This window comes from Aphelocoma coerulescens (genome assembly GCF_041296385.1).
Source record: "Aphelocoma coerulescens isolate FSJ_1873_10779 chromosome W unlocalized genomic scaffold, UR_Acoe_1.0 ChrW_unloc_scaf_3, whole genome shotgun sequence".
NCBI classification, from domain to species: Eukaryota; Metazoa; Chordata; class Aves; order Passeriformes; family Corvidae; genus Aphelocoma; species Aphelocoma coerulescens.
The window spans coordinates 161,581-187,446 of NW_027184082.1; the positions used below are offsets into that span (position 1 = coordinate 161,581).

General features: G+C 38.4%; 1 protein-coding gene across 2 annotated transcripts; it reads left to right on the forward strand.

Annotated features, from left to right (window-relative positions):
• The first annotated feature begins 867 nt into the window (after nucleotides 1-867).
• LOC138102880 (centromere protein K-like) lies at nucleotides 868-24,992 on the forward strand. Of its 2 annotated transcripts, XM_069000650.1 has the most exons (10): nucleotides 875-1,027; nucleotides 3,023-3,121; nucleotides 5,177-5,233; nucleotides 9,516-9,588; nucleotides 14,484-14,530; nucleotides 17,406-17,488; nucleotides 17,602-17,700; nucleotides 17,978-18,119; nucleotides 21,665-21,718; nucleotides 24,014-24,992. In XM_069000650.1, exons 1-10 carry the CDS (start codon nucleotides 1,025-1,027, stop codon nucleotides 24,170-24,172), a joined length of 816 nt encoding a protein of 271 aa, XP_068856751.1. In that variant the 5' UTR covers nucleotides 875-1,024; the 3' UTR covers nucleotides 24,173-24,992. The 2 variants fall into 2 exon arrangements, with proteins under 2 accessions (XP_068856752.1, XP_068856751.1); XM_069000651.1 differs by lacking the exon at nucleotides 17,602-17,700 and having other exon boundaries at nucleotides 868-1,027.
• The last annotated feature ends 874 nt before the right edge of the window (nucleotides 24,993-25,866 follow it).

Here is a 25,866-nt window from a genome sequence, read left to right on the forward strand (position 1 = left end):
ACTTTGGGGATTTTGTCTTGATTTTTTGGGATTTTTTTTGTGAATTTTTGGGGATTTTTTCCGGATTTTTGGGGATTTTTTTGTGAATTTTTGGGGATTTTTTCGGATTTTTTGGGGATGTTTTTCTGATTTTCGGGGATTTTTTCCTGATTTATTTGGGATTGTTTTTTCTGAATTCTTGGGTATTTTTTCTTGATTTTTGGGATATTTTTCCGTTTTTTTGGGAATTTTTTCGTGATTTTTTTGGGATTTTTTTTGGTGAATTTTTGGGGATTTTTTCGTGAATTTTGGGGGATTTTTTTGTGAATTTTTTGGGATTTTTTTGGGAATTTTTTGGGACTTTTTCCGGATTTTTGGGGATTTTTTTTTTGTGAATTTTTGGGGATTTTTTCCTGATTTATTTGGGATTTTTTTTCTGAATTCTTGGGGATATTTTCGTGAATTTTGGGGGATATTTTTTCCGGATTTTTTGGGGTTTTTTTTGTGAATTTTTGGGGATTTTTTCCGGATTTTGGGGGGATTTTTTGGTGAATTTTTGGGGATGTTTTTCTGAATTTTTGGGTATTTTTTGTGAATTTTTGCGGATTTTTTCTTGATTTTTTGGGATTTTTTTGTGAATTTTTGGGGATATTTTGTGAATTTTTTGGGATGTTTTTTGTGAATTTTTGGGGACTTTTTCCTGATTTTTGGGGATTTTTTTGTGAATTTGTGGGGATTTTTTCCTGATTTATTTGGGATTTGTTTTCTGAATTCTTGGGGATTCGGGGCAGCGCTCCGCTCCTCCCCTTACTTCTCCTCTTCTTCGCCTGCGCGGCCTCCCGCGGGAGCGGCCCAACCCAGCGCTCCTCCTCATCCTCCTCGTCCGCTGCCGCCGAATCCCCACCGCCCGCCACCGCCTCCTGCTGCTTTCGCTTGCGCTCGGGCTCGGCGGACGCCGTGATGCTGACGTCACAGCTGTGCGCCGCGCCGCGCCGGGCGCTCTGCGAGTAACTTAGGCGCTGGGAGCAAACGGCGGGAAGCGGCCATGGTAGTAACGGGCGGGAATGGGGGGCGGGAGTATCCCGGGTGGGTCCCGGCGCATCCCGGGTGGGTCCCGGCGCATCCCGGGTGGGTCCCGGCGCTCGGGGGGATCCTGGCGTTTTGATACCCTGGGGCTGGGGGGGGGGGGGGAGGCTCTCGACCGCTGGGGCCGCGGAGCTCCTTTGTAGGGAGGGTGCTGGCTTCCCGGCTGGGAAGGGGCGATGTTCATCCCTCGCCTGTGAGCGGGGATGTCCTGCCTCACGTCCTCCCGCCGCTGTTGTGTTGCAGGGGTTCGTGTAGGGGGCGCGGGAGCTCTCTGTCTCACCGCTTTCGCGATGTTATTTGTACCCTGCCTATGTTTTGCTTCCCACGGTGCCTTCGTGTCTCTTTCACAGACCCGCTGTCAGTTTCCTCTCCCCTCTCGTCTTCCCGCAATTGGTGATGGAGTTTTTTCTGGCTTTCTCTTCAGAGTTTTATTTCATACAATGCTTTCATGGTGATGAACTGTATTATTGTAGGGCACACAGCACACAGGGGGAATAGTTTTTTATCCCACTCCAAGACCCCTTTCAAATTGCCATAGCCTGGGGTTCTTTTTCTCCCACTCCTTTTTTTCTTCTGCCTCCCCACTATCCCCCCAGACCCTCTTTGTTTACCTCCTTTTAACAGTTTTTTTTTTGTCTGAGGAAAAACTAAGAATGCTTTGTTTCTTTCTTAGTTTCTTCTGGGCGGTGTTTGCTGGAGGCATTTCAGAAGTCTTAATAAATTATGTGAACTGCTTCTGTTTTATATTATGGAGACATTCCCAGACTCTTTAGAAGATAATGATTTTCCTTTGCAAAAACTATGCTCATTAGTTCTTAAAAGATTATGGTAACCTACATTTTGTAGTGTTCCGTTTTTAATTATGGATGCAACAAGTTTTCCAGGAAGACTTAGTAGAAGTATTGGCTACCTCTGAGTTCTCTAGTGTAATTCCAGCATTCATTGAGATATTCTGGTTTTCTTTCCTCATCCACTTTACTATGAGGTACTTGAACTTTGGAAGTACTAGTTGAATATTTTACTCCTTTTAAATTGGGTTTTTGACATAATTTTCTCTGATGCTGTGTTTTTGTTCTGAAAAAGAACAAAAGATTGAGTTAGTAATTTGTGCATCATTAAGAAGGTGGAGAGGTGTAATTCTTCTTTAGATCTTTATCTATTTTTAATGTTTCTATTTAATCTCAATCTGTTTGGTGGGCTTAGTGATCCACTAAGGTATTTTTAAAGGCTTCCTGCATCTGGTACATCTAGCCTGTTTGTTGTTGTCCCTTCTTATTTTTCCCCTTTTAATTGCTGATGTCATTCAGGTATCTCTTAATTGAGATAACTAGGATTAAATTTCTGAATTTGTATGTGTTTCTTTCTGACCCAACAGTTTCTCAAAGTTTTTAATTTAACTTGGGTTGATTTTTCTTTTGGCTGTCCAGATGCCCTCTTTCCTTTGTTGTCTGTATATCTTTCAGGTTCTTTTGTTTGTTTTTCTAGTAACTTTGAGGATGCTTAATTTGTTAATTATAAATATTCTGAATTCAAATGAAGGAGAAATAGATTAGTACATTTATTGACAGAGCAGAAGTAACTGCTTAAAAAGTTTGCAGATATATAGAGGTAGAGTGTGTCTTTGTAGATGTGAGATTCTCTTATTGTTTCTATATTAAAGTTGTTGGAAAATAAAAAAAAGCCATTGCAGATAATCAAAGCAGTTATGAAAATTTAGCACTTGTCATTCGTTTTAAAAGTAAATTATTAGTGTCTTCTTATTTTACTTAGTTATATAGTTAGCTGATTTTACTTAATGACTGGGTGCTTTCTAGAACTACAGGGGAGTTAGCTAAAAGCTTTGGATTAAGGGAGTTTGTTCTGTTACGTAGTTGATCTGAAGTGGCAGATATGATTTGGTAACCGATATCAGTTATTGTAGATCTACATGGTAACTGTTCGATTTGCTTGTTAATAGGCTGAATGCTTATCAGAAATCGCTGACGCAGGTGGTCCTGTAGATGCCAAGGAAGAACTCCTGGAGGAATGTGAGAGTATTTGGAAGCAGATGGAAGAGGTATGTAAATATAATTGATAGACCAGATTTATTATAAACCTTTTTCAGAATTATTTTATTCACCAGATGCTTGCCCCAATCCCTCCAAATAAACCATTTCAATAAAACCAAACCAACAAACAAACACACCCCCCCTCCCCCCCCAAAAAACCCCACCAATAAAAAACAAACCAACCAAAAAAAAACCCCAAACAATCAAAAGATAAACAAAACAACAAAAAAAAAGAAAAAAAATGTTCAGAAAGGTCAAAGGTAGAAGTGCTGGCAGGGGTGAAGAACGCCTTGTAGTGTCAATGTGCTGATGTTATGAGTTAGTAGCATTGGAGCATATGTTAAAATTTTGGAAAATTAAACTATTTACTTCTGTTGTGGTAGTACCAGCATACTGAGACCCTTCTCTCTTTAGTCTCACAAAAGATGGGATTCCAGTTCACATGTACTTTGGCTCTTAAAGGAGAGAGAGAATAGGGAAGAGAGAGAGGCAGAGGAGGACAATGATGTTTGCATAGGCTTATGCAAACTGACAGTTACGTTGTCATGGTTAATATTTCTCTCGATACATGGTCCAGTATGCTAACAATAACACTTTAGGGCTGGTTATTTTTATTTACAGGATTCCCAGAAAAGATAAGCTTCTATCAGTTCTGAGGGAATACTGTTATTCCTTTAAGATTCTGCTGAGTCTGATGAAAAGTCATGTTCTAAATTATAATTTCAGGGTCTTAATCACTTCACTCAATTTTGTATGGTACTTGCATGCTATTTACTTGAGTTCTGAGTTGTAGGTTCACAGTATTAAAATATCAGAAACTGAAGTAAAAGTACTTCCAAACTTAAAGTAGAACAAAGTACAGGCAACTCAGTGCAGTAATTTTACAGAATTTGATTCAAAAAGACTAACATGACTTTATTTCTTGTTGAGTATTTGGGTAAGTTTGCATGTAACAAGTGGCGGGCAATTCTATGTCTAAGTTTCTGAACTTTTGTTTGGCACTGTTTCAGAGGACCTGAACTTTCTTTCAAATTTTCAAATTAGAAGGTAAATTTGAATGTTTACTATTTTGAATTTAATTGAAAATATTTGTTATCTTGTATCTCATTCCCACCATGCCCGCAATAATACAGGAAGTGATGTGTTATTTTTGGAAGTTGATAAAAACAGTAGGATTTTCATTACTTTGATTTTCCATGCTGGATGCACTGATGTTTCAGCAAAAGGTTTAAACTAATAGTCTTTTAATTAGCTCTTAGGTTATATGGTTACATGTAATGTTCCAATGATTGTATGTCATCATGAGCAGTTTTTGTGGGAGAAATCCTATATAGTGTTCTGGTATCCAAACGTTAACAGCAAGGTTTCCAAAGTACTGCTTAGTAGTTCTGCTGTTTAGTAGAATACATCCTGCCTTGTCATAGGGCAGGTTAAATTGGTGACGGGAAAAAAAAGAGAGTTTAGCAAGTATCTCCTGTTTATGCTTTGGATATTTGTGGTGGCCTGAATTTCAGACTGTATATATATCCCATTGCAGTCATGGGAGCTGATGTAGTGTACTCCCAAAAATAAGACTACTTCTGAATTGTACAGTATACTGCCCTAAATTACTTAAAACTAAAAATGTGTACTATAATGTGATTGCTCTTCTTGGAGATCCAGAAGAGTAGCAGAAAGTGTGTTAACTTCTCAGTAGCTTCCCTGTTCAGCCTTGTCCATGACTCTTCCCAATTTCTCATGTTCTTTCTTCATCTGTTCAATGCCTTTCCCCATATGAACTTCTCCCTCGTAACTTGCCTTTTTACTCAAATGATGCATTTTTCTTTAGCTGCTACTTTTCTACTTCTTGGTTAATTAAGTTCTACTTTACTGTGCTATGATTTCAAAATATTTCTTAATTTGCCCTTCTGGGTTAGGGTATAAGGGATGTGGTAGGATCTAAGTTAAAGTTATTTTATTCCTATATTTAAAAAGTTCTGTTTAAATTTCTAAGAATTGTGCTTTTTCTTACAAAAGAGAAGAGTAAACAAACTTTCTTTGTGTTTTATTTGTTTTCTACCAAGTGTCAGAGAAAGCTAATGCTTCTAGGAAAAGACACACTGCTGCAATCAGATGCCAAGGTAAGACAGTGTTTTTTTTTAAAATATTTAATTTTCTGTTAAGACCATAGAATCACAGAATGGCTTGGGTTAGAAAGGACCTTAAAGATCATCTAGTTCTAACCCCTCTGGCATAGGTAGAGACACCTTCCTCTGGATCAGGTTGCTCAAAGCCCCATCCAACCTGGCTTTGAACCCTTCTAGGGATGGGGCATCTGCAGCTTCTCTGGGCAATCTGTTCCAGTGTCTCTGTGCTTACACAATAAAAGAGTTTCTTCCTACTATCTAATCTAAACCTGCCCTCTGTCAGTTTAAGGCCATTTTCCCTTGTCCTATCACTACATGTGCTTGTAAACAGTCCCTCTCCTTTCTTTTAGGCCCCATTCAGGTACTGGAAGGTGCTATAAGGTCTCCCTGGAGCCTTCTCCAGGCTGAACAACCTCAATTCTCCTCACCTGTCTTTATAGGAGAGGTGTTCCAGCCCTGCAGTCATCTTTGTGGTTCTCCTTCAGACTTACTTGAGGAAGTTCACATCCTTCTTATGTTGGGGACCCCAGAACTGGATGCAGCATTCCAGGTGGGGGTCTCACTAGAGTAGAGGGGCAGAATCCCCACCCTTGACCTGCTGGCCATGCTGCTTTTGATGCAGAGATTATGATTGGCTTTCTGGGCTGCAAGTGCATGTGTCCAACTTCTCATCCACCAGGATCCTGAAGTCTTTCTTGTCAGGGCTGCTCTCAGTCAGCCTGTATTGATGCTGGGGATTGCCCTGACCCAGGTACAGAACCTTGTGCTTGGTCTTGTTGAACTTCATGAGTTTCATACTAGCCCATCTCTCAAGCCTGTCCAGGTCCCTCTGGATGCCATCCCTTCCCTGCAGCGTGTCACTGCCCCACACAGCCTGGTGCTGTCAGTGAACTTGCTGAGGGTGCCCTTGATCCTTCTGTCCATGTCACTGACAGACGTTACACAGTGCCTGTCTCAGAAACAAGGCCTAGGGAACGGCATCTCATCACTGATCTCCGCCTGGATGCTGAACTGTTGACTGCACCTCTGAGTGTGACCATCCAGCCAATTCCTTACCCACTGAGTGGTCTGTCCATAAAATTTGTGTCTCTCCAGTTTAGTGACAAGGATGTTGTTCCAGACAGTGTCAAATGCTTTGCACAACTCCCAAATAGATGACATCAGTAGCTCTTCCCTTATCCACCAATGCTGTAATCCTGTTATAGGAGTGTCATAGGTTAGCAAGCATAGTCCCGGAAGGGATGTCCTTGCTGAGGGGTGCTTACAGCTTCCTCTGGGACCTGATAGAACCTATCAGGTGGCCAGTTTGAATATGGACAATTCTTTAAGCCACTTAAAGTTGTGACCACCTCTGTGATACACACTTAAGAATAGACAAACTCCCCTCCCAAGCTCTCTCTCTCATTTCCGGCGCTGGGACAGGTGGCTGCGGGGCCCGTGTGGGGGCCAGTGGGCCCGGCTCAGGCCCTGCTCGGGCCAGGCCAGGCCTTGCCACGGCCATCCTGGAGTCGATGGACCTGTTCCATCTGTGGAACCCCCCCACTGCCTTGCCGTGGGCAGCCGGAGCGGCTCGGCTCCCCCCCCCTCCACTGCGATAAGAAAAATTCAACATTCCAGCTGCAAAGCTGCAAGGCCGAGGTGAGAGTAACCCTTTTATTGCTGTGAAGAGCTGAAAACCTGAGGGAAGAGAGAGAGGAGATGCTTAAAGCTGAAATTCTGTTGTGAAGCTATGATATATCAGAGTATCCCGTTGTAATTTCATGAAGATCTGGGGGGTGGAGTGTTCAACTCGTGAGCAAAAGCACCTGCGCTGAGATAGGCAGATGCTGACGCAGCTGTAATTTCATGAGAAGTTTGGACAGGGAGAGATGGAAACGATGAGGACTTTTGCTCCAAACGGGAAAGGAGAAAACCTCAGTCCCTAGAGATGGACCAGATGAGGACTTTTGCTCCAAATGGGAAAGGAGAAACCTCAGTCCCTAGAGATGCTCCCAGAGATAGTCCTAACGATGAAGATGAGGAAGACCCTTTGCTCCCAGGGAAGGAGAAGGGCCTCTGGTTTTGTTTCTGAATGGCTCAACCTTAAAATTGTACCCCAAAAAACTTCAAGAGTGGACCCTCAAAAGCAGTTGTGGGAAAAGCTGCAAGTCAGGGGAAGGAACTCACATGTGAGCAGAGAGACTCCTCTTCCTAAATGGACTGAACAATATTTGGAAGTGGGTGGCTGTCTCGTTGTGATACTGTTTTCATAGCACGAGCAAGAAGAGACTTCTCTTTCTAAATGGACTGAACAAGGTTATTATGGAAGTGGTAAACAGACTGAACATCTTAAGGGTTGTCTTTTTCCATTGTCAGTGGGAGAAGGGAGGAAGGTGGGGGGAGGAGGAGAGTTCTGAAGGTGGTATAAATTTTTTTTTCTTCTTTTAGGTCTGTTAATAAACTTCTTTATATCCTTTCAAGTTTGGTGCCTGCTTTGCATTTCTCCTAATTCTTATCTCACAGAAGATAAACAGTAATGAGTATTTTGGACCAAACCACTACAAGGAGGCCACCAAATTTGTCAGGCGTGATTTTCCCTTCAAGTCCTGTTGCTTAACACCAATTGCCTCTTAATTTTCCACTTGCCTTAGCATAATTTGAGGAGGATCTGCTCCATGGTCTTGCTCGGCACAGATGTGAGAATGACCACTCTGTAGTTCCTGGATCTTTCTTTATCTCTTTTTAATAATACGGTTGTATGTCTCCTTTTCCAGTCAGTGGGATCTTCACCAGACTGCCATGACTTTTCAAATATGATGGATAGTGGCTTTGCTACTTCACCTGCCAGTTCCTGCAGGTGCATCTGTGGTGGGTTTGATCCTATCTGCCCACCAGGTGCCCACCTTAGCTCTTCACCACTCCCCTCCTCATCTGGACAGGGGAGAGGAAATATAACTGAAGCCACATGGATCGAGATAAGGACAGATTTTCTCTTACTAACTTTGAAAAATGCAACTAATAAATGACTAACAAAGGCAGCAAAATGGGAGGAGAGGGGGTGTAACTTCAATACCTATTTGGACTATTTCCTAACCAGTGCATATATAATTTCTTCTTGTTAAATGTCATTGTTATGCTGCCTCTCACAGCATCCTTCTGGACATCTGCCCATCTGTGGGATGAGCAGGTTCATGGTGTGCTGGGTGAAGACCTGGCTGAAGGGCAGAGCTCAGAGGGGTGCAGTGACTGGGGCTGCATCTGGCTGGTGACCAGCCACCAGCAGTGTTCCTCAGGGTGCAGTTCTAGGGCCAGTTCTGTTCCATGTGTTCATCAGTGATTTGGATGAAGGGCTGGAATCCACCATGGGCAAGCTGGCTGATGACTCCAAACTGTACCAGTGCTGTTGACGCTCTTGAGGGACAAGAAGCCTTGCAGAGGGATCTAGCTGGCTTAGAACATTGGGCAGTCATCAATGGCATGACATTTAATAACAATAAATGATGGATTCTGCATCTAGGACTTGAGAGCAATGCTGGGCACAAGGATAAAGCAGGAAAGGAGTGGCTGTTGGGCAGCCCTGCAGGAAGGGATCTGAGGGTGCTGGTTGACAGCAGCTCAGTGTGAGCCCTCAGTGTGCCCTGGCAGCTCAGAGGGCAAACAGCATCCCGGGAGCTTGAGCATGGCACTGCCAGTGACAAAAGAGGGATTATCCCACTGTATTCAGTGCTGTGCAGCCTCACCTGGAGTGCTCAGGGCAGTTCTGCACCCCACAAGTTTAAGAAGGTTGTGAAGGTCCTTGAGTGCATCCAGAGGAGGGCAACAAAGCTGTTGAGAGGGCTGGAAGGCCATGTCCTGTGAGGAACTGCTGAGGACTTTGGGCGTCTCTACTTTGTAGAGAAGGAGCTGAGGGGTTACCTGCTTCCTCTGCTGCTTCCTCAGGGATATCTTCTCTCTGATACCCAGTGATATTATGTGTGGGAATGGTTCAAAAATATGCGAGGGGAGGTTCAGAGATGACATTAGAAAGCATTTCTTTACTTACATGAACCTTCCTCTGAAGGACCTTCACAACTCTGCCAACTCTGACTCCTTCTCATTTTCCCCTTTGAAAAAATAATAGAAACATTTCTTGATCCCTGCGAATGACTGTAAAGTATTTTAAGGAATTAGTGTTCTGCTGTAATAGATGCTCTTTTGCTTTCTACTGTATCAACTTAATAATTTCTGTCCTGTTCTACCTCATTTTATGCCAATGCAACTCAACACACTTCAAGCGATGTTTCTTCTCGTTACACAGCTTTCCTTGTTAATGCTGCGATGGAAAGCTTTAACAGTAGAACATCGTCAGTGGCAAGTGCAAAATCCTGAAAGTAAGTAACTGTTTCCCTGTAAAGGGTGCTTATATAAACTTCTGCAGAGTTTCTTTCATCTAGGCCATGGGTATACTGAATGTCTGCTGATTGTACGTTCATTTTATAACTACTTAAAAATTGAAATAACTAAAAAAAAAGCAGCATGTATGGTTTATTTCTTCATTAATTTTGTCACTTTAGTTCTAAGTTGACTTGAAATTAAAAGTGAATTCCACTGTAACTTAGTTGTATGATTATGTACAAATAAATGCATGATTAATACCACCATTCATCAGTCAGCTGAATGGAAAAACAACTATTAGCAGATCTCCTAACCAAATAAGAAAAGTTCATTGTATTGTTACCCACCATATTCTTTTCTGTCTGATTGTTTTTTCTCCATCTTTCATTTGTATTTCCTTTTTAGAACAGAACTACTTTGGCAAATAATATTGTCTTCATTTTATCTTTTAAGAAACCGATACATTTTTCATCTTTGCAAGTATTTCTAATAAGCTAACAATAATTGGCCTAGATGTATTTTTAACCATGCATCCTCTGATTTTTTTAAATCAATATTTTACAAAGGTATGTTGTTTTATGATGTGCTAGTTGAAAGTTAGACTTTTAGTGCAAAGCCCATTACACTGTAGTAAAATACCTATTTTGAATTAACAGGGTGTCTTGGGGTGACCTTATGATGTGTATCCCATATCGCTGCCTATGCCCAGAAATTAATTTTTGTGCCTTTCTATGCCTCTGGACTAAGCCTGAGAGGGGGAAGGAAAAAAACTGAGCAAAACTTTCTCAAAGCAGTTTGCAGCTTGTTCAAGGTCACATAAAGATAGCAGGTTTTTTTTTCCCAGCTGCGGCAGGGGAGCAAGGGAGCACCCGGCTTGCGGCTTTCCAGTCAGCTTTTGGCCAGTTTTTTTCCAGTTTCTTGTTCTCCGGAGAGAGAGACTGAGAGTTGAACTTTTCCTTCTCTGGAATTTCGGATTTGCTCCCTTTTCTACTGGACTGCTTGATTGCTGTAACATCAGAGCACATCGGGAGGACTTTCCATCGGGCACAGAGGGCCTGGCCCTGGGCCAAGCCCCAGCTCCGAGGAGACCAAAGGGAGGACTCTTAACACTTTCCCAGGTTTTTTCCTCTACAGCGAAAGATTTTACCATCTAACATTATTTTCCTTTCCCGTGTGTTTGGTAAATAAATAGTTTTATCTTCTTCACTTTCCTTCGAGGAAAATTTATTTTTTCCCGAACCTGGTGGGGGAGGGGTGGTTGTGCCTTCTCTCAGAGGATATATTTCTAAATTTGGCCAAACCGGAACACAGGGATTGGAGATTTCAGGTCAAGATAAAGTGGTAAGAGACACTAGAATTTTTAATCAACAGGAATCCAGAATGCTTACTGATCCTGAGAAGCACAAACCACTGAGACTAGTGGTAGTTCTTATATTTGTTAGGCATTATCAGTCAAAAGGTATGAATTCCTCAGTTCTTCAAAATTCTCTTTGTACATAAGCATAAGTGCTGGCTGATTTCACACTCTTGCAAGGCTGATGTGGCCAGACACTGGCAATAAAAGTGTTCAGGATCTAAGTGTGAGTAAAGTAATCTTTGTTTTCAGATGTCCCATATGGAGATTCCTAAAACAGTTCCCACTACACTATCATTAATATTCTGGTAGTACTCCCAGTTATGTCTCCTGTCAAGGACCTGTTAGCACCTGTCAATCCAGTAAAACTTCTAGCCAATCTTTAAATTAATATATCGACTCATTTGAGTATTTTTATGCCAATAGAGGCTTGGTTTTATAGTATTTGCAAAATTAGAGGAATGTGTTCTAGACAGCACATGGTGATTTCCAATGTTTTGTCATTTAGCCAAATGGAAATACCTTTTCAGATTAGAGGCAGTTCTCCAAATTCTTTCAAATTCTATATACTTGCTGCATATCACCATCGAATAAGAGACGCTGGGAAAAAAATATTTTTCTTTCTTATAAATAGGTATTTTTGCTCTATTAGAATAAATTCATAGTTCAGTGTTGTAAGCCTCACTCCAAGAACTGTCAACCTCCAATGTTGCTGAGGTATGTAGACCAAAGGCATGTCATTGAATGACTTTGGGACATACTGGTTCCTGGCCGCTGTTCATGAATAAGCTGCTGGTTTAAAGCAAATTAATTGAAAGCACCTAGTTTTTATCTGGGTAAAATACCTGGCCGTTATATTTCCTTACTAAAATATGTATATTTAACTTCAAGCTATTGGCTTAGAAATATCCTTGGCCTATTTTTTTTGGCTTGATGACTCGCTTTGTTCAACCATTTTTACTTATTCTCAGATGATAATATTTCTTATTAGAATCTTATTTTTGTAATAGAGAAATTATCTATTTATAATTAATACTCCACAGCCAAATTTTTGCCTTTTTTGGCTCCCTTTCCAGTGGAAGAAAAAAAAGTTGCTGCTAAGAATTTGAATATAGTTATGGTGCTTGTATGAAAACAAGGAGTCCACTTTGCTTATTTCTCCGTCTTGGCTTCTTTCTACCTACTATTTCTTTTGAAGGAGGAATTATTTAATTGAAAACATTGTCTGATTTTATCTAACTAGAAATAGCAGAAATACTGATTTCATACAATTTACTAATGGAGCATGAATGTCAGGCTGTCTTGTTGCTTTGGTTTCTGCTTTTAGTAGTGGCCAGTTCATTTCCTGTAAATGAGGGCCTGTCAGCATTTCAATCTTAAACCTTATTTTCAGAGGTTATAACTTGGCAATTCTGCATTTTTTTTGAGCACAATATTGGCAAACAGACTTGAATTCACGATGCAAATTTTATTTTTGTGAAGCTTTTACTTTAGTCTCTTTTTCATTCCCGCTTTCTGGTATTATTTAAGTAGCTCTAGATCTGCTAAATCAGCTGAATTAAAACTTTTTTAAAGGCACTTGGCTTATAAAAATAGAATTTAACTTTTGCCTTTGCAAAATAAGGAAGTGAAAGCAACCATATTTTAAACCATTTAAAGCAGTTGTCGTCTCTGCATAATTGCTGTTTTTCTTTGCAAAATAGCAGTATTCTGCCAAATAACTTTTTGTTTTATTTTAGTATGAGTTTCTGTGTAAACATGTGCATAGTAGTTGCTTTTACATTCCTAGCATCTGGTAGTATTTTGCTTCGTAATTGTACTGTGTATCACTGGGCAATTCTGTCTGATGTTTGACTTTTGCAAGTGTAGTGATTGTGAAAACAACTGAAAAAGATTTAACTGATAGTGGATTGAGCAACCCATGAGCAACCCATGAATTTACAGCAGCAGCTGGCATAAGTGTGTTGTCCCAAGGTTTTAGATCTGCATTGTTCCTTCACTAACTTATGGTTAGTGATTTCTTTTCCAGGAAGACAGGGCCTTCTATTCCGATACTCACGCAATGTGAACATTGAATGGGAAGTATGAGCTCAGGATTAGGTATCTAGAAATAAAGAAGTGTTATAAGGCAATTGTAGAAATTGATAATAATTGGTAAGGGAGGGCTTATAAAGATCACGTCAGCAGGAAGGGGCAGGGGGAAGAATTGTATGGGTTTTTTCAAATATGCCAATGAATGTGAATAAAAGTGCACCAATGAATTTTATCACGTGTAGGTAGGATATTCATGTAAATAAACAAATCTTACTCTAATAAAGCACAGACCACTATCTCCCACAGCTCTTAAGCTTAATTTGGGAGCACAGTACTCAAGTTTTGTGTCAAGATGTAGGAACAGTAATTCTCTAAGTAAAAGGAATTTTATTGAAGCATTTAATATAGTGCATTTTTAAGTCAGTAGTTTTTCTGATTTTCATCTGAGAACAAACAGTGCTTTTAAAACTACTAATCTAAAGCTTCTTAAAATTTGTTGAGGCAAGTAATATAACATTACCAAAGAAAGTACTTTTCTGAATTTATTAAATCAACTGTATGTAGTTAGGAGATGTTTAATGCTGTCATGAGAGGGTTAAGGGTTTTCTTTTTGTTAAAGGCATTCTTTTATTTAAATAATTATTTGTAAGATTAGCGATTTCAAGCCCAAACTTGCACAAAAAAATCTGTCTTATAAAGATTTAAATCTGTTAGAATAGCTTTCATATATCTCCTGTTAGTGTATTGAAATAGTTTTAAAGAAGTCATGTTTATGCAGAAGCTGCAAGTTGACATGGATCTGAGAATTGACTGGAGTCTGTTGAATGCTGTAAAATACAAGAATTCCATTTTTATTCTGAAAATGCATGAGTCATAAATCACTGCATTTTGTAGAAGCATTCTGGGGAAACATTTCTATGTTCTTGAATTGTGCTTTGCTTTCCCTTAGATATTGCTGTTGCTCAGGGTTGGAGTTAGGGTATTGGCCTTGCTGGACCTTTAATCTCCCTATATATAGCTGTTCTTGTGAACAGTAAGAATGGTGACATGCTTCTGAAGTTATTAAAACTAAGTTCTGTAGTCCTGATCAAGCATTTGGGAGGCTGTTTAACAAGGAATTGGAAGACTGGAAGAATTTGATTGCCCACATTGGTAATGTTGTTTGAATGCCTTCTGCTGAAAAAATCAGGCTCAGTTGTCTTGAAGTATATAGAAATGTGGTGTTCATTCATTATGTACCTACACCAATGTACTTGGAGCTAGTTCAGTATAAAAAAATGACACACAAGCAGTAACACTGCACTTTTTCCAGTGTAATTTAACTTGCTGAATAGTGTTAGTAGGTTAGCCCAGCAGGATACCACAGCATGTGGTTAAACTGCTGCTGACAGCCAAAATGTTTTTTAGAAGGTACAGAGATTTCTCTCTAGCCAAGCTGCTTTTCAGTATCAATAGACCTTTATCATCCAGTGCAAAAAATAACCAATTCATTTTATTTTTCAGTAATTTCTACCCATCCGGATGTACTGTTAGAATTAGGAAAAGAAGAGGTAAGTATTTTTGTTTGTAAGAGATAATAAAATTTTTGGGGGGAAAAAAGAAAATCAGTATATACAATTAGTGCATTTTCCTATGACCGTTCCTAGGGTGGACTACTGCTAAAATACTGTGTATTTTCCTTCAACCATTTTTGTTGTTCTAATGCTTTTTTTTTCCCTGTAGTATAACTAGTAAAATTACCTAGTTGTGATGAATGAGGTTTAAATTGACTTACTGCACAAGTCAGTGGGTAATGCACAATAGACAGTATTTTGCCTCTGGATACGCCATCTAATCGCAGTAGCTCAACAAACTCATCTGCATGCAACGAAAATGGTGTGATAATCAACATCCCTGCTACATTAATGCTCCAAGGCCTCACTCAGGATTGGAGTCCCATTGTGCTGGGTGCCACCAGGAGACAGAAGTCTTGTGCCAAGGAGAGTGATGACCATGCCTTGCAAAGATTTAGCTGTCATCTTTAACATCATGCAACAGGGCCCATTTCCAGGGCTGAAGCCTACACACTACTTTTCAAGATTACCTTCATTTAACATTGCACAAGTGCTTGGGCAAGAAGATCCACTCAGAATTGAGTGTTTCAAGATGATCCATGGCTGAATTTTAATTGCTAAGTGGACTCTGTCACAGAATGTCTGGAGTTGGAACGGACCTCTGGAGACAGAATCATAGGTTGGAAAAGACCTTTAAGATCCTCAAGTCCAACCATCCAAATCCACCACTAAACCCTGTCCCTGAGTGCCTCACAGGATTGTGTTGAGGTGGCTTTTGAATATCTTCTAAGAAGGAGACTCCACAGCCTCTCTGGGCAGCTTGTTACAGTGCTCAGTCACCCTCCAACAAAACAGTTTTTCCTAATTTTCAGATGGAACTTCCTGTATTTTAGTTTGTGCCTGTTGCCCCTTGTCCTATCACTTGGCACCACTGAAAAGAGCCTGACCCTATCCTTTGACACCTGCCTTTAAGATATTCGTGTGTATTTTTTTTTAACAAGAAGTTATAACATATTGCATTTCATACTTAATAAAAAATTATGTAATATTATGTGTTACAGGGAAAAGTCAGTTATCTTAGACATTGAGTTCTGTGGCAATAACTTGCAAGTAGTTTGTTGAATTCCTCCATTGGAAGAAAGAGCAAATCAAGAATGTCTTGTAGGTAACATTACACTATATTGATGGGACACAGGAATGCTATGTGACTTGAGAATATTCCTATGTCTAATGCTTTCTAGTATCACTCACAACAGCAAACTCAACTGCTGTTAAGAGTCACTATCAAAAAGTTGTTAGATTACACACTTTGATTTGCCTGTATAGATATGGCATGTTGGTCTGATGTTTGAGGATTCCAGGTTTTTTTCAGATGTATATATGGAGCATATTTGCTTCTGTAGCATATTTTCAGAATTTTTATTTCTTTGAGCTAAATTCTCAAGTGCTCCTATTTTGTATGGAAGCAGAAAAAATACATCCAAGTCATAGGCTTATAATAGAAAAAGCAGAAACTGTTAGAAACTTTATTATGTAGAAGAACATAGTGCTCTAACAGGGGCCTCATCAACTGAAACAAGTATCTGAAGAGGATGGAGCCAAGCTCTTCTTGGTGATGCCAAGCAATAGGACAAGAGGCAATGGGATGCACAAGAACATCAGGAAGAGCTTCTTCACTCTGCACTGGAACAGGTTGCCCAGAGAGGTTGTGGAGTCTCCCTCACTGGAGTTCCTCAAGAACTGTCTGGATGCAACCTGTGCCACGTGCTCTTGGATGACCCTGCTTGAGTAGGGAGGTTGGACCAGATGACCCACTGTGGTCCCACACAATGGTTAAGGAAACTTCCCTGTCCAACAATCCAGGAGCCACTGTGTCAGTCACTAGGCCCATTTGCAGATACACACCCCACGCTCACACAGTCGGATCAGGTTTCCTTACCAGCTCAACTCCAGGTCTCCTTCTTCCCTTAGGCTCACACATCCCGATCCTTAAAATAATTTAATTGTGGCATAATAACAAAATGACAGCTTGAGCTGGGTGCCTCTGAGGAGGGACCCAGAACAAAGGAATTTTATACCCTCAAAGCCAAAAGGCTTTTATACCCTCACAGTGTAAACATGGAAAAGTCCAGGTGTCATCAACCATGTCTCAATGTCCCCTCACCTGGCAGGGCCACAGGTCCCCGGGCCCCTTGTTCTGCAAAGAGTTGGCAGTTCATGGCCTCTTTCCAGGGGTTCTTGCCAGAGCTCAAGCCAGAGCTCAACCTGCAGCTCCCACTGCAGCTGCACCCTGAGCTACCTGCTCTGAATGTGTTCCTCAACACAGCCTTACCCATTCTGTGATTCTGTAATGAAAGACCCAGCCCACTGAGAGTCCACTGTTCCCTAGATTCAGCAATGCCTATAGCTTATGACTACAGTAGTTTTATTTGTACATATTTCCTGTCCCAGATATGTCCTTAGCACTGAGGGTCATTTAATTCATGGATGCAGTTAGTCTTCCTTTGCAGCATCTTCATTTTCTACACATTTTATGTTGGTACAGTTAGTAAGGATTCCTTCTTGCCAGCAGCTGCAGTCATTTAGACAATAGACCCCCGGTGCTGTAGACGTTTTCTCGTCAGTTGTTCATCAGCTGAGCAGTTCATGTGTGTGCTCCACAATCTGCTTCAAGCTCTGTAAGCTTCGACACTAATGAGCAACTGGTTACAGTGACATTTTGAATAGCTCCTGCATTTTAAACTGGATTTTAATGTTTATTAAGAAATTGCAGATGATTTTGTCCCTCTTTATCAGATTTACAGATGTAGCCTTACATAGAGCAGATACTGGGCTACCTGCAAAAAGTAGTTTAATTTCTATTTTTTTATAGTTGCAGAAAATAAAAAGTGATCTTGAAATGGTGCTGTCAACAGTTCAGTTAAAGAATAAAAAGCTGCAAGAAGATCTGGAAAGGTAATACAATAATTTGGATTTAGGAATGCTGTAAGCTTTTTTTAATTTTTTTTTTGACTGCCCAGGGAAACTATTTATCTTTTGTGCCATTTCCTACTTTTCATGTTTCAAAGAGAACAGCAGTGGTGTGAGGAACAGGAACAGATACTAGATACTTATAGTAAAGCTGAAGAAGAGATAAAAACCCAAGTTGAACAACCTTCCACAGAAAGGTATTTCTACATTTTCGAGTTATAAATTGAAGAATTTAAATATCGAGAAGAGCAAATGAGCAACAAAACTCTTAAAATGTATTCCTTGTTTTGTTTAATAGATCAAATAATTGCTCAGTAATCTATATTTGAAACATGGAAGTAATGCTGCTGTATCCTGTGATCAAAAATGTTGAATTTATAATAATAGAGAATAAGTGGGGATTTTTTTACTTATAAAGGACTTTTTAATTACTTCATTTGATCCCATGTTCTATTGCTATGTTTTTACTATTAGTTTGAAAATGAGAGGATTTGATGAACTGAAAAATAAAATAATTAAATTAAAGACCTATAAGAAAGAACTTTTGAGTGCTTTGGGTGAATTCCTGGATGAACATTTTCCCCCTCCAGAGAAAGGTGAAAATACTAAAAACAAGGTAAGGCTTTTCTTTACCTATTAAATTTGAAATGTTCAATTTATATTTATTTAGATGCAATATCTGTTTAAAGTCACTACCATTGAATCTGCAGTTGTATTTTGAAATAAGCATAGTTCTTACAGTTGATCCTCTAGGTTTCATTTCTATTTTTTAGGTTGTTTTATATTGTTTAAGGCTGTTTCCAGCTGGATATTTTCTTTTCTTAATGCATATATCCTTTACCCAATGAGATGCATAGCAATGTATTGTATTTCTTACTGAACTGCAAGCTATGCCAATTTTGGAAATGGTGTGGGGTTCAGTCCAAATTGACTCATTTTCTTTTTTACTTGACTGGGCAAGTAGATTCCTATTTTCCTTGGCAAAGCAAATTTTAATTGTCTAAAAATGTTTTTGGAACAATAAGGAAAAGTGTTTATAGCATAGTTTGGAATGTTAACCATCAGATTTTGTTCAGGAAAACTGGGTCAAAAATTATCTTAAAACTTCAGGGAAAATAGGCAGCCAGGGAGTATTTTGCATAATAAATTCAAAGTGTGCAGTAAAAATAAAACTATTACCATTACTATTTGATAGATACAAAAAAGCTATGAAAAAAGGCAGAGCTTGATTTTGATTTCAGGCACACTTAACATTACAGAAGTAGAAACGATTTCTTTAATCCAGTTCCCTGTTATTTCAGATAACTACATAATATAATTTCTTTATCGTTGAGCTTCATTTTAGAACAAATAATTTTTTCTACTACTGTTTCTACTGTGTTTTTTTCTTCTAGTACTTCAGTACTATGGTTAGAAACTGTCTCATAGCTTCCAGTCTAAATTTATCCATGTCTAACACAGATCCACTGGTATTCTTACACCAGAATTTTCCTTAGAATAGCTCTGTTTCTTTCTTGCGTTTATTGCCCCTGATATATTTATAGGCAGCAAGCTCATACCCTCTCTTTCTTTGTTTTGCTAATTGAACTAGCAATGCCTTTATGTTCTCCTGTAAGATAGTATTTTTCAATTCCCTAACGTATCGTAGTAATACCCATTTTCTATGTGTTTTCACTTGGATTCATCTTTTTTGCAACCTGCTAAGAAACAATATTATAAACAAAACTACTAGCTCATACCCATCACCAAAGCAACTAATTACACTCTTGTCTTTTTCTGTCTGTAATTTGCAGCTAATGAATCCTGAGCTTTAAAAAAAAAAAAATCTTGGTTTTGCACATAAAAATATCGAATGGAGATGTCAAGACATGATGTCCATTTTCAAAGTATTTAAACATCTTATTTTGTTGAATCTTAGTTTTTTCTGCATACCCATGCGTTTGTTTCCTGCTGTTAGCAAATATGACATTTTGCTCTCAGTCTCTCCAGTTTAGAAACAAGGATCTCATGTGGGACAGTGTCAAATGCTTTGCACAAGTCCAAGTAGACGATATCAGTTTCCCTTTTCCACAAACACTGTAACTCTGTTGGAGAAGGCCACTAAATTTGTTGGGTGCAATTGGTCTTTAATGAAGCCATGTTGGCTGTCACCAATCACTTAAACAAAAAAATGACTGATTTATTTCAACACAAGGTTTTATCTTCCCTTAGTCTAAATTTTATTTATGCATTTCCTGAACTCTTAAACACAGTTTGTTTTCTGACAAGTTTTTTTCTTTCTTTTCATGCTTTGTGAATTCATAGCTTTTCTATATCTTTTGACTCACTTGGATCACTTGGCTTAACTACAGATCCCCCCCTAATCTGCATCTAAGTGAATAATTGAGAAGGCAGGACAGCCAGCCATTTTTGCCTACATTGTTTTACTGAGTGTCAGAAATACACATTGTAATCACTGGCAATTAAATTTGCTGCTATGTTGATTCAGGAGAACCCCTTATTCACTTCTTTTATCAGCAGTGAGACTGGTTCAACAGTCTGACAGCACCGAACTCTGCACATCAATAATTTTGCTTCACTTTGTGGAGGCATCTTGTGTTCACAGTGGTTCTGTGTGAGGGCAAATGTGCAGGGTTGATGTCTGTAGGACATGGCTGCAGCATAGTCTGAACTGCTCCAAGCCTCACTGGTGTGGTTCCGCCCTCCTTTCACCTGGCACATGCATGTCAGATTGGGAGTGGGAGTGAAGACTGGGTCACAGCAGCTCAGGTTGGCTTCCATTGCCATGGCCCAACACCTTTAGTATAGGTAGTGACTGTAGTGACAATTATCTTGCATTTTAAATCTAGGATTAAAAAATACTCTTTTTTTCAAGATAATAATATGAAGAATCAGAGGTTGAGGAATATTGTTTATGCAAATTGTCTGATTGGAAGGGTGAAGAAGATGTCTTCCAGGCTAAATAATGAAATGCTGAGCATCCTGCTTAAAGTGACTTAATAAGCATTAATTGATCAGAGGTACTTATGGTATTAGTAGTAATTTTGACCAGGGAAACACATCAGTAGAGGCTGTGAAGTACCTTCATGTTTGCTCTAAGGAACTTTTTGCAGATAGTGTAGATTCTATTTCCTCAGCCGAGTATGAAGATAAAGGCACATAGATAGATGTTATTGGGCCGTAGCTCCAGGATTTGCAGAGTTTCCGTGGAGCAGGCTCTCCATAGAAGCTGAAACTTCTGACTCTCTGCAGGTGAGAATATTACAAACTGACTGGAAAAAAGGATTCAGGACTTTCCTTTTACATATTCTTCTTTTTTGCTTGTATTCTTCTTCTGTTCCAGAAGTGGAGTTTGTATAAGGTGCTGCACACCTGTTAATATCTTAGGACCTAAATTGACATATCCAACAGCAATGCTGAGAAAGCCAGTGGTATATTATCTCGTTTATTTTGTTGAAATTGAAGTGCATGGGAAAAAAGAATAAAACCAAAAAATTAAAGAATCAGGTTTACCGTGCAACAGTACAAGCAGATCCAGATTGCTGCCAAAGGAATCTCTATCACTTTATAGACAAATGGCTTGATTTGCTTGCTACAAAGGAAAACAAGTAATTTTCTAGTGATATTTTATCATTGCCTTTTTTTTCCACCCAAAGTCTTTAACTGTTCTATTTCTTAACCTTGATAATTTTTTTAGCTGAATGCAAAGCAAATAAGTATTCATTGTCAAGTCATGAAAAAATATTAAAGCACTATGAAATGAAGTCTTGAGTTGTGTCAAATTTGTATTCTAAACATTTATTTAAAGCTTATGTAAAATATTTTTTCCCCAACAAATCTTGTTCACAGAACCTTCTGTACTACATTATAAATGTGATCTACTTGGTTTTATTTAAATTAAAACAGATAGAAACATTATGATCACTTTAGATTAATCTCAATAATTCAAAAAATGTTACATTTGAAGCATAGGATTTTGAACTCGTAGATTTAAGTGCTACCTTGTATTTCTGTCAGGACTAAATCTAAGTAAAAGTTTTCATCTATTGAGTACTATGCAATCAAATAATTGTGTGATTATTTTACTTCATCAATTAACATTTTTCCTGACTGGTTTGGGGTTTTGTTAATTTGACTGGGAGGGGTTGGTTATCTTTCCAGAACTCTTCTACAGAGCCAGCTGTGGAACTGATAACAATACACGAAATTTTAGAGGTAAGATGTTTTTACTATGTAGAGATTTGAGGAATTTTTAAATACTCAGATGTAATAATGATGATGATGATAGTAATAATAATAATAGAGTGTTTATTTTAAAGATAAATTAACAGTATAGGGCATTAATATAGTTAATCTAGGATGATTACGAATGTTGTGTCTTCAAGAAGACTGCAGGGAGACACCTCATTGCAGCCTTCTAGTACTGAAAGGGGGCCTATAAAAAGAGCAACTTTTTACATGGGGGAATAGTTTTAAATTAAGAGAGATTTAGATAAGCTGTTGAGAAGAAATTCTTTGCTGTGAGGGTGCTGAGGCACAGAAACAGGTTGCCCAGAGAAGCTGTGGATGCCCCATCCCTGGCAGTGTTCAAAGCCAGGTTGGACGGGGCTTTGAGCAACCTTTGAGCAACCTGACCTAGTGGAAGGTGTCCCTGCACATGGCAGGGGGTTGGAACCAGATGATCTTTAAGGTACGTTCCAACCCAAACCATTCTATGAATCTAAATCAAGTTTCCTATTTTAATTCCTATCAAATTAAACCCCCAATTTTTACAGGAGGTGTGGCAATAATGTTCAGTTTAGGCTGGAGAATGGTTGTCTCTTATTTCTTGATTTTATAATGTTTAGTTCAAAGAAGTTTTATGCGCCTTAGTGGCTCATGTTAGGAGAGACAAATACTATGTTTAACAAAAAAAATTGGCCCGTTTCATGCTCTATTTTGTACTGTTTCAAGAAAAATATTTCTGAAATATACATTAACAGTTACAGAAGGACCAATTAATGTGTAGCCTCAGAAAGACCAATAGTCTTGTGTATTTACTGGATTATTAACTCATATGAAGAAATCAATTAATCCAATTCATGCATTCCTAATTGATTTTATAGGTATACAAGCATTGCTTCGTATGAATTTTTATTTTACAGTGCAATTTATAAATTTGAATTGCAAAGCATAATTTTCCTTCTTGTCTTAAATGTAGCGTTTGAAGTGAATTCTCCTGTTCCTCCTCCTTAGACAGTTCTAAACATCTATATGTAAGATGGCCCTGGGGAAAAAATTCTTTTATTGAGGCAAAACTTGACGGATAAAAACTTTCTGGTACTAAGATGCTCTTATCTGATCACTATCATATTGTTGTACTTTAATTTAAAGCCCAGGCTTTGAGTTTACATGATCAAAATCATTTTACATGCTTCACATATCTCAGCATACCCATTAATGCCAAATCAGGCAGAGCTTGAAAATAGATCAGAATTTAGAATAGCCACAGCCCTCATGGAACAAGAATTTTAAAGTTCTTCTAATGCTTTAAAATTGCTGATATTGTTAATCTCCTGAAAATGTGAACATATTCAAGTAATGTCTGACTTCCATTTGGAAGAACACACTATTTGAAAAATTCAGACTAATTTCAAATTTTAACTATCCTGACCTAAAGTGTCAATGTCCCTTACCCTTGTAATCTGGAAGGTTTTTCTTTGTTGAGTAGTGTGCTTCTCGCTTCAAGTCCCTGTTAAATTTGAAAATGTTTTCTTAGATACACATAAGAGTTGCAGCCATAAAGGCTATTTTGGAATATCAGGTGTCAGAAAAGACAAGTAAAAATTTGTCTAAAATAATGCATTTGGAGTAAATTCTCATAATTGGAAGTACAAAAGATATTAACTAGAACAATTCTTCAGAATTTTCTGAAAAAGAAGAACAGTTGTTTATTTGGGTCTTTTTTTTAGTAGCAGTGAGTTAAAAAAAGAAAAATCTGGTAGTAAAAGGATTTTGAGTTTGTCTTTAGCAGACAATATCTTGTACTTACTGAAATTGGGAAAGTATAACATTTAAAAGCTCTGAGTAGAAAGATGAAACATCTAGGATGAATAGAAAGAGCACCATGGAATGGGTAAGATTATTTAATCTGTAATGTGTGCAGTATTCCCCATGAGCAATATCATGAGGCCATGAACACGGTCTCCATGAACTGAAAAAGAATTACAAAATTGATTTTGTTTTTAACTCCGTTAACTAATTCTGTATTGAGATAAGGAATTTAGTCGATATTTATTCTGGATAAAAGGAGGATTCTGGTTCTAATTTTTTTACATTAAAAAAGATATTATGAAGTTAGTTGGAAGTCCTTTTCTTTACTTCTACTTTGAACAGCTCTTAATATTTCTTCTGTAGTCCTTTATTTCTTATATTGCCTACATTACAATAATTTGTATAAATTTGGTTAAAGGAGATAAAAAATCTAGCTGTTTTGTTAATTTCCTAAATCTTATCCTTTTGGTCTTCCAGATTCTGATAAACAAATTAATGACCACACCACATGACCCTTATGTAACAATCGATGAGTCATTTTGGCCACCTTATATTGAGCTGCTGCTGCGATATGGAATGGTCCTGAGGCACCCAGAAGATCCAAAGAGATTGCGCCTTGAAGCTTTTCACGAGTAGTGTGACGTACACGTGCACTTGTACACAAAACACCACCAGTACTCTTACTTCGGGGCTGGGACATACTTAGGTTTCATAGTAAGCTTTCTTAGCCATCAGTTCTTGTGCTTCAGTTTTATAGCAAGATTTGCATTGTGGAAGATTTTTTAAAGATGCTTAAAGATCTTAAAGATGCTTTTCTAAGATGCCAATTCATGTAATAGACAAAGATGTTTAACAGTCCTTTTTAAAAATCATACTTTCTGCATTGCTTTTATGGTTTAGATTTTTTAGATTGCTTGAAGTCTTCTCAATTTCCTTTAGTATTTTCTTGTATTCTGTAGAGGCAAAATTCAGAATAACACCACTCCTCCTGTACATGGTCTTGCAAACATCTGGAACTAACAGAGAGGTATCCTCTCAAGAATGTGTTATGCCTTGTTTCTTGGAGCCTTTGCAAACAAATTGATTGGCTTCAAGATAAACACTTAGGAAAGCTGACACATCTTTCTGTGCAAAGTGCAGCAGATGGTGAGTCTGCACCTTTCACTGCATGCTTCCAAAATTGCCCATACTGTGTTATGCTATATTGCCTTACAGTATCTGTCTTCACTTTTTCAGACCTTCTTTATCAAGGTTTTTAATGGGTCTCTGTTCTGTTGCTCTCTACAGCTTCTAAGTTATGTCAGTTGAGAGTTACCTTCTGACTCAATGCTGGCATTTTTTGTAATCTTAGTCTTTTCTGTAGCCATTGTGATTGTATTGTATTGAGTACAAAAATTCTACTCTTGCATATCTGTAGTGACTAAAACCTTGGAAAATAAACTTTGTCTTTTATTAATCGGATTGCAGTTTTTTATTGAGGTAGGAACTTTAGCGATTTTTCAGTTGATGGAAAAATGAAGTGTTGTATACAATCACTGAATGTTTTCGTGTGATGGTTTTTAGAATGGTGTTTATGTGATTTGATGTGATGACTTGTAAAGATGATGTAAGGACACATGGGAAAGGAAAGGGCAACCAATCTAATACAAGTTCCAATATAATTGCCCTTTTTAGACTAATGAAATAGTAAGCCAAAAAATCGTTCATCTTGTCTAGTTTTGAGTGATTAGGCATGGGTATAGACTGCAGTGTGTGGTGTTGTACATGAATATTGACTTCTTTTTGCTTCATACTACTTGTATAACTACCCTCCTGTTGTGGTTTAACCTCTCTTATTCACCCATGAGCTCTAGAGTCTGACTAATCTATACATTTATCTTACAGTGTTTTTAATTAAAAATTCAAATAGCTACATTTTTTGGCTTTGATTTATAGCGTTGTCTCTTTAGGGTTTTTTCTTCATTTCTGTTTAAATGCTTTGTATTCTGCTATCCTTTCACGTTATTATTAATACTGCTCAGATACTTCATTGACCCTGGATGACTGCTTCTGTCCTGACATTGATAAGAAGAAAAAATGTTAAACACTCAGTAGCCTCTTGTGTTTAAAAAGAAGAAAAATACCAACACATATCACCCGCCTCCCAAAACCAAAGCACTGAGAAAGAGATAGGATAGTCTATAAACAAGTGCTCTAAAGAAGATGCAATATTAATTCTTTTTCATACCAAAATCAAATCTCATCCAAGTAAAATACCAGAAGAGATTTAAAGGAAACTACCTCACATAAAGCTTTACATTAAATTATGAAACTCACTGCTATAAAATATG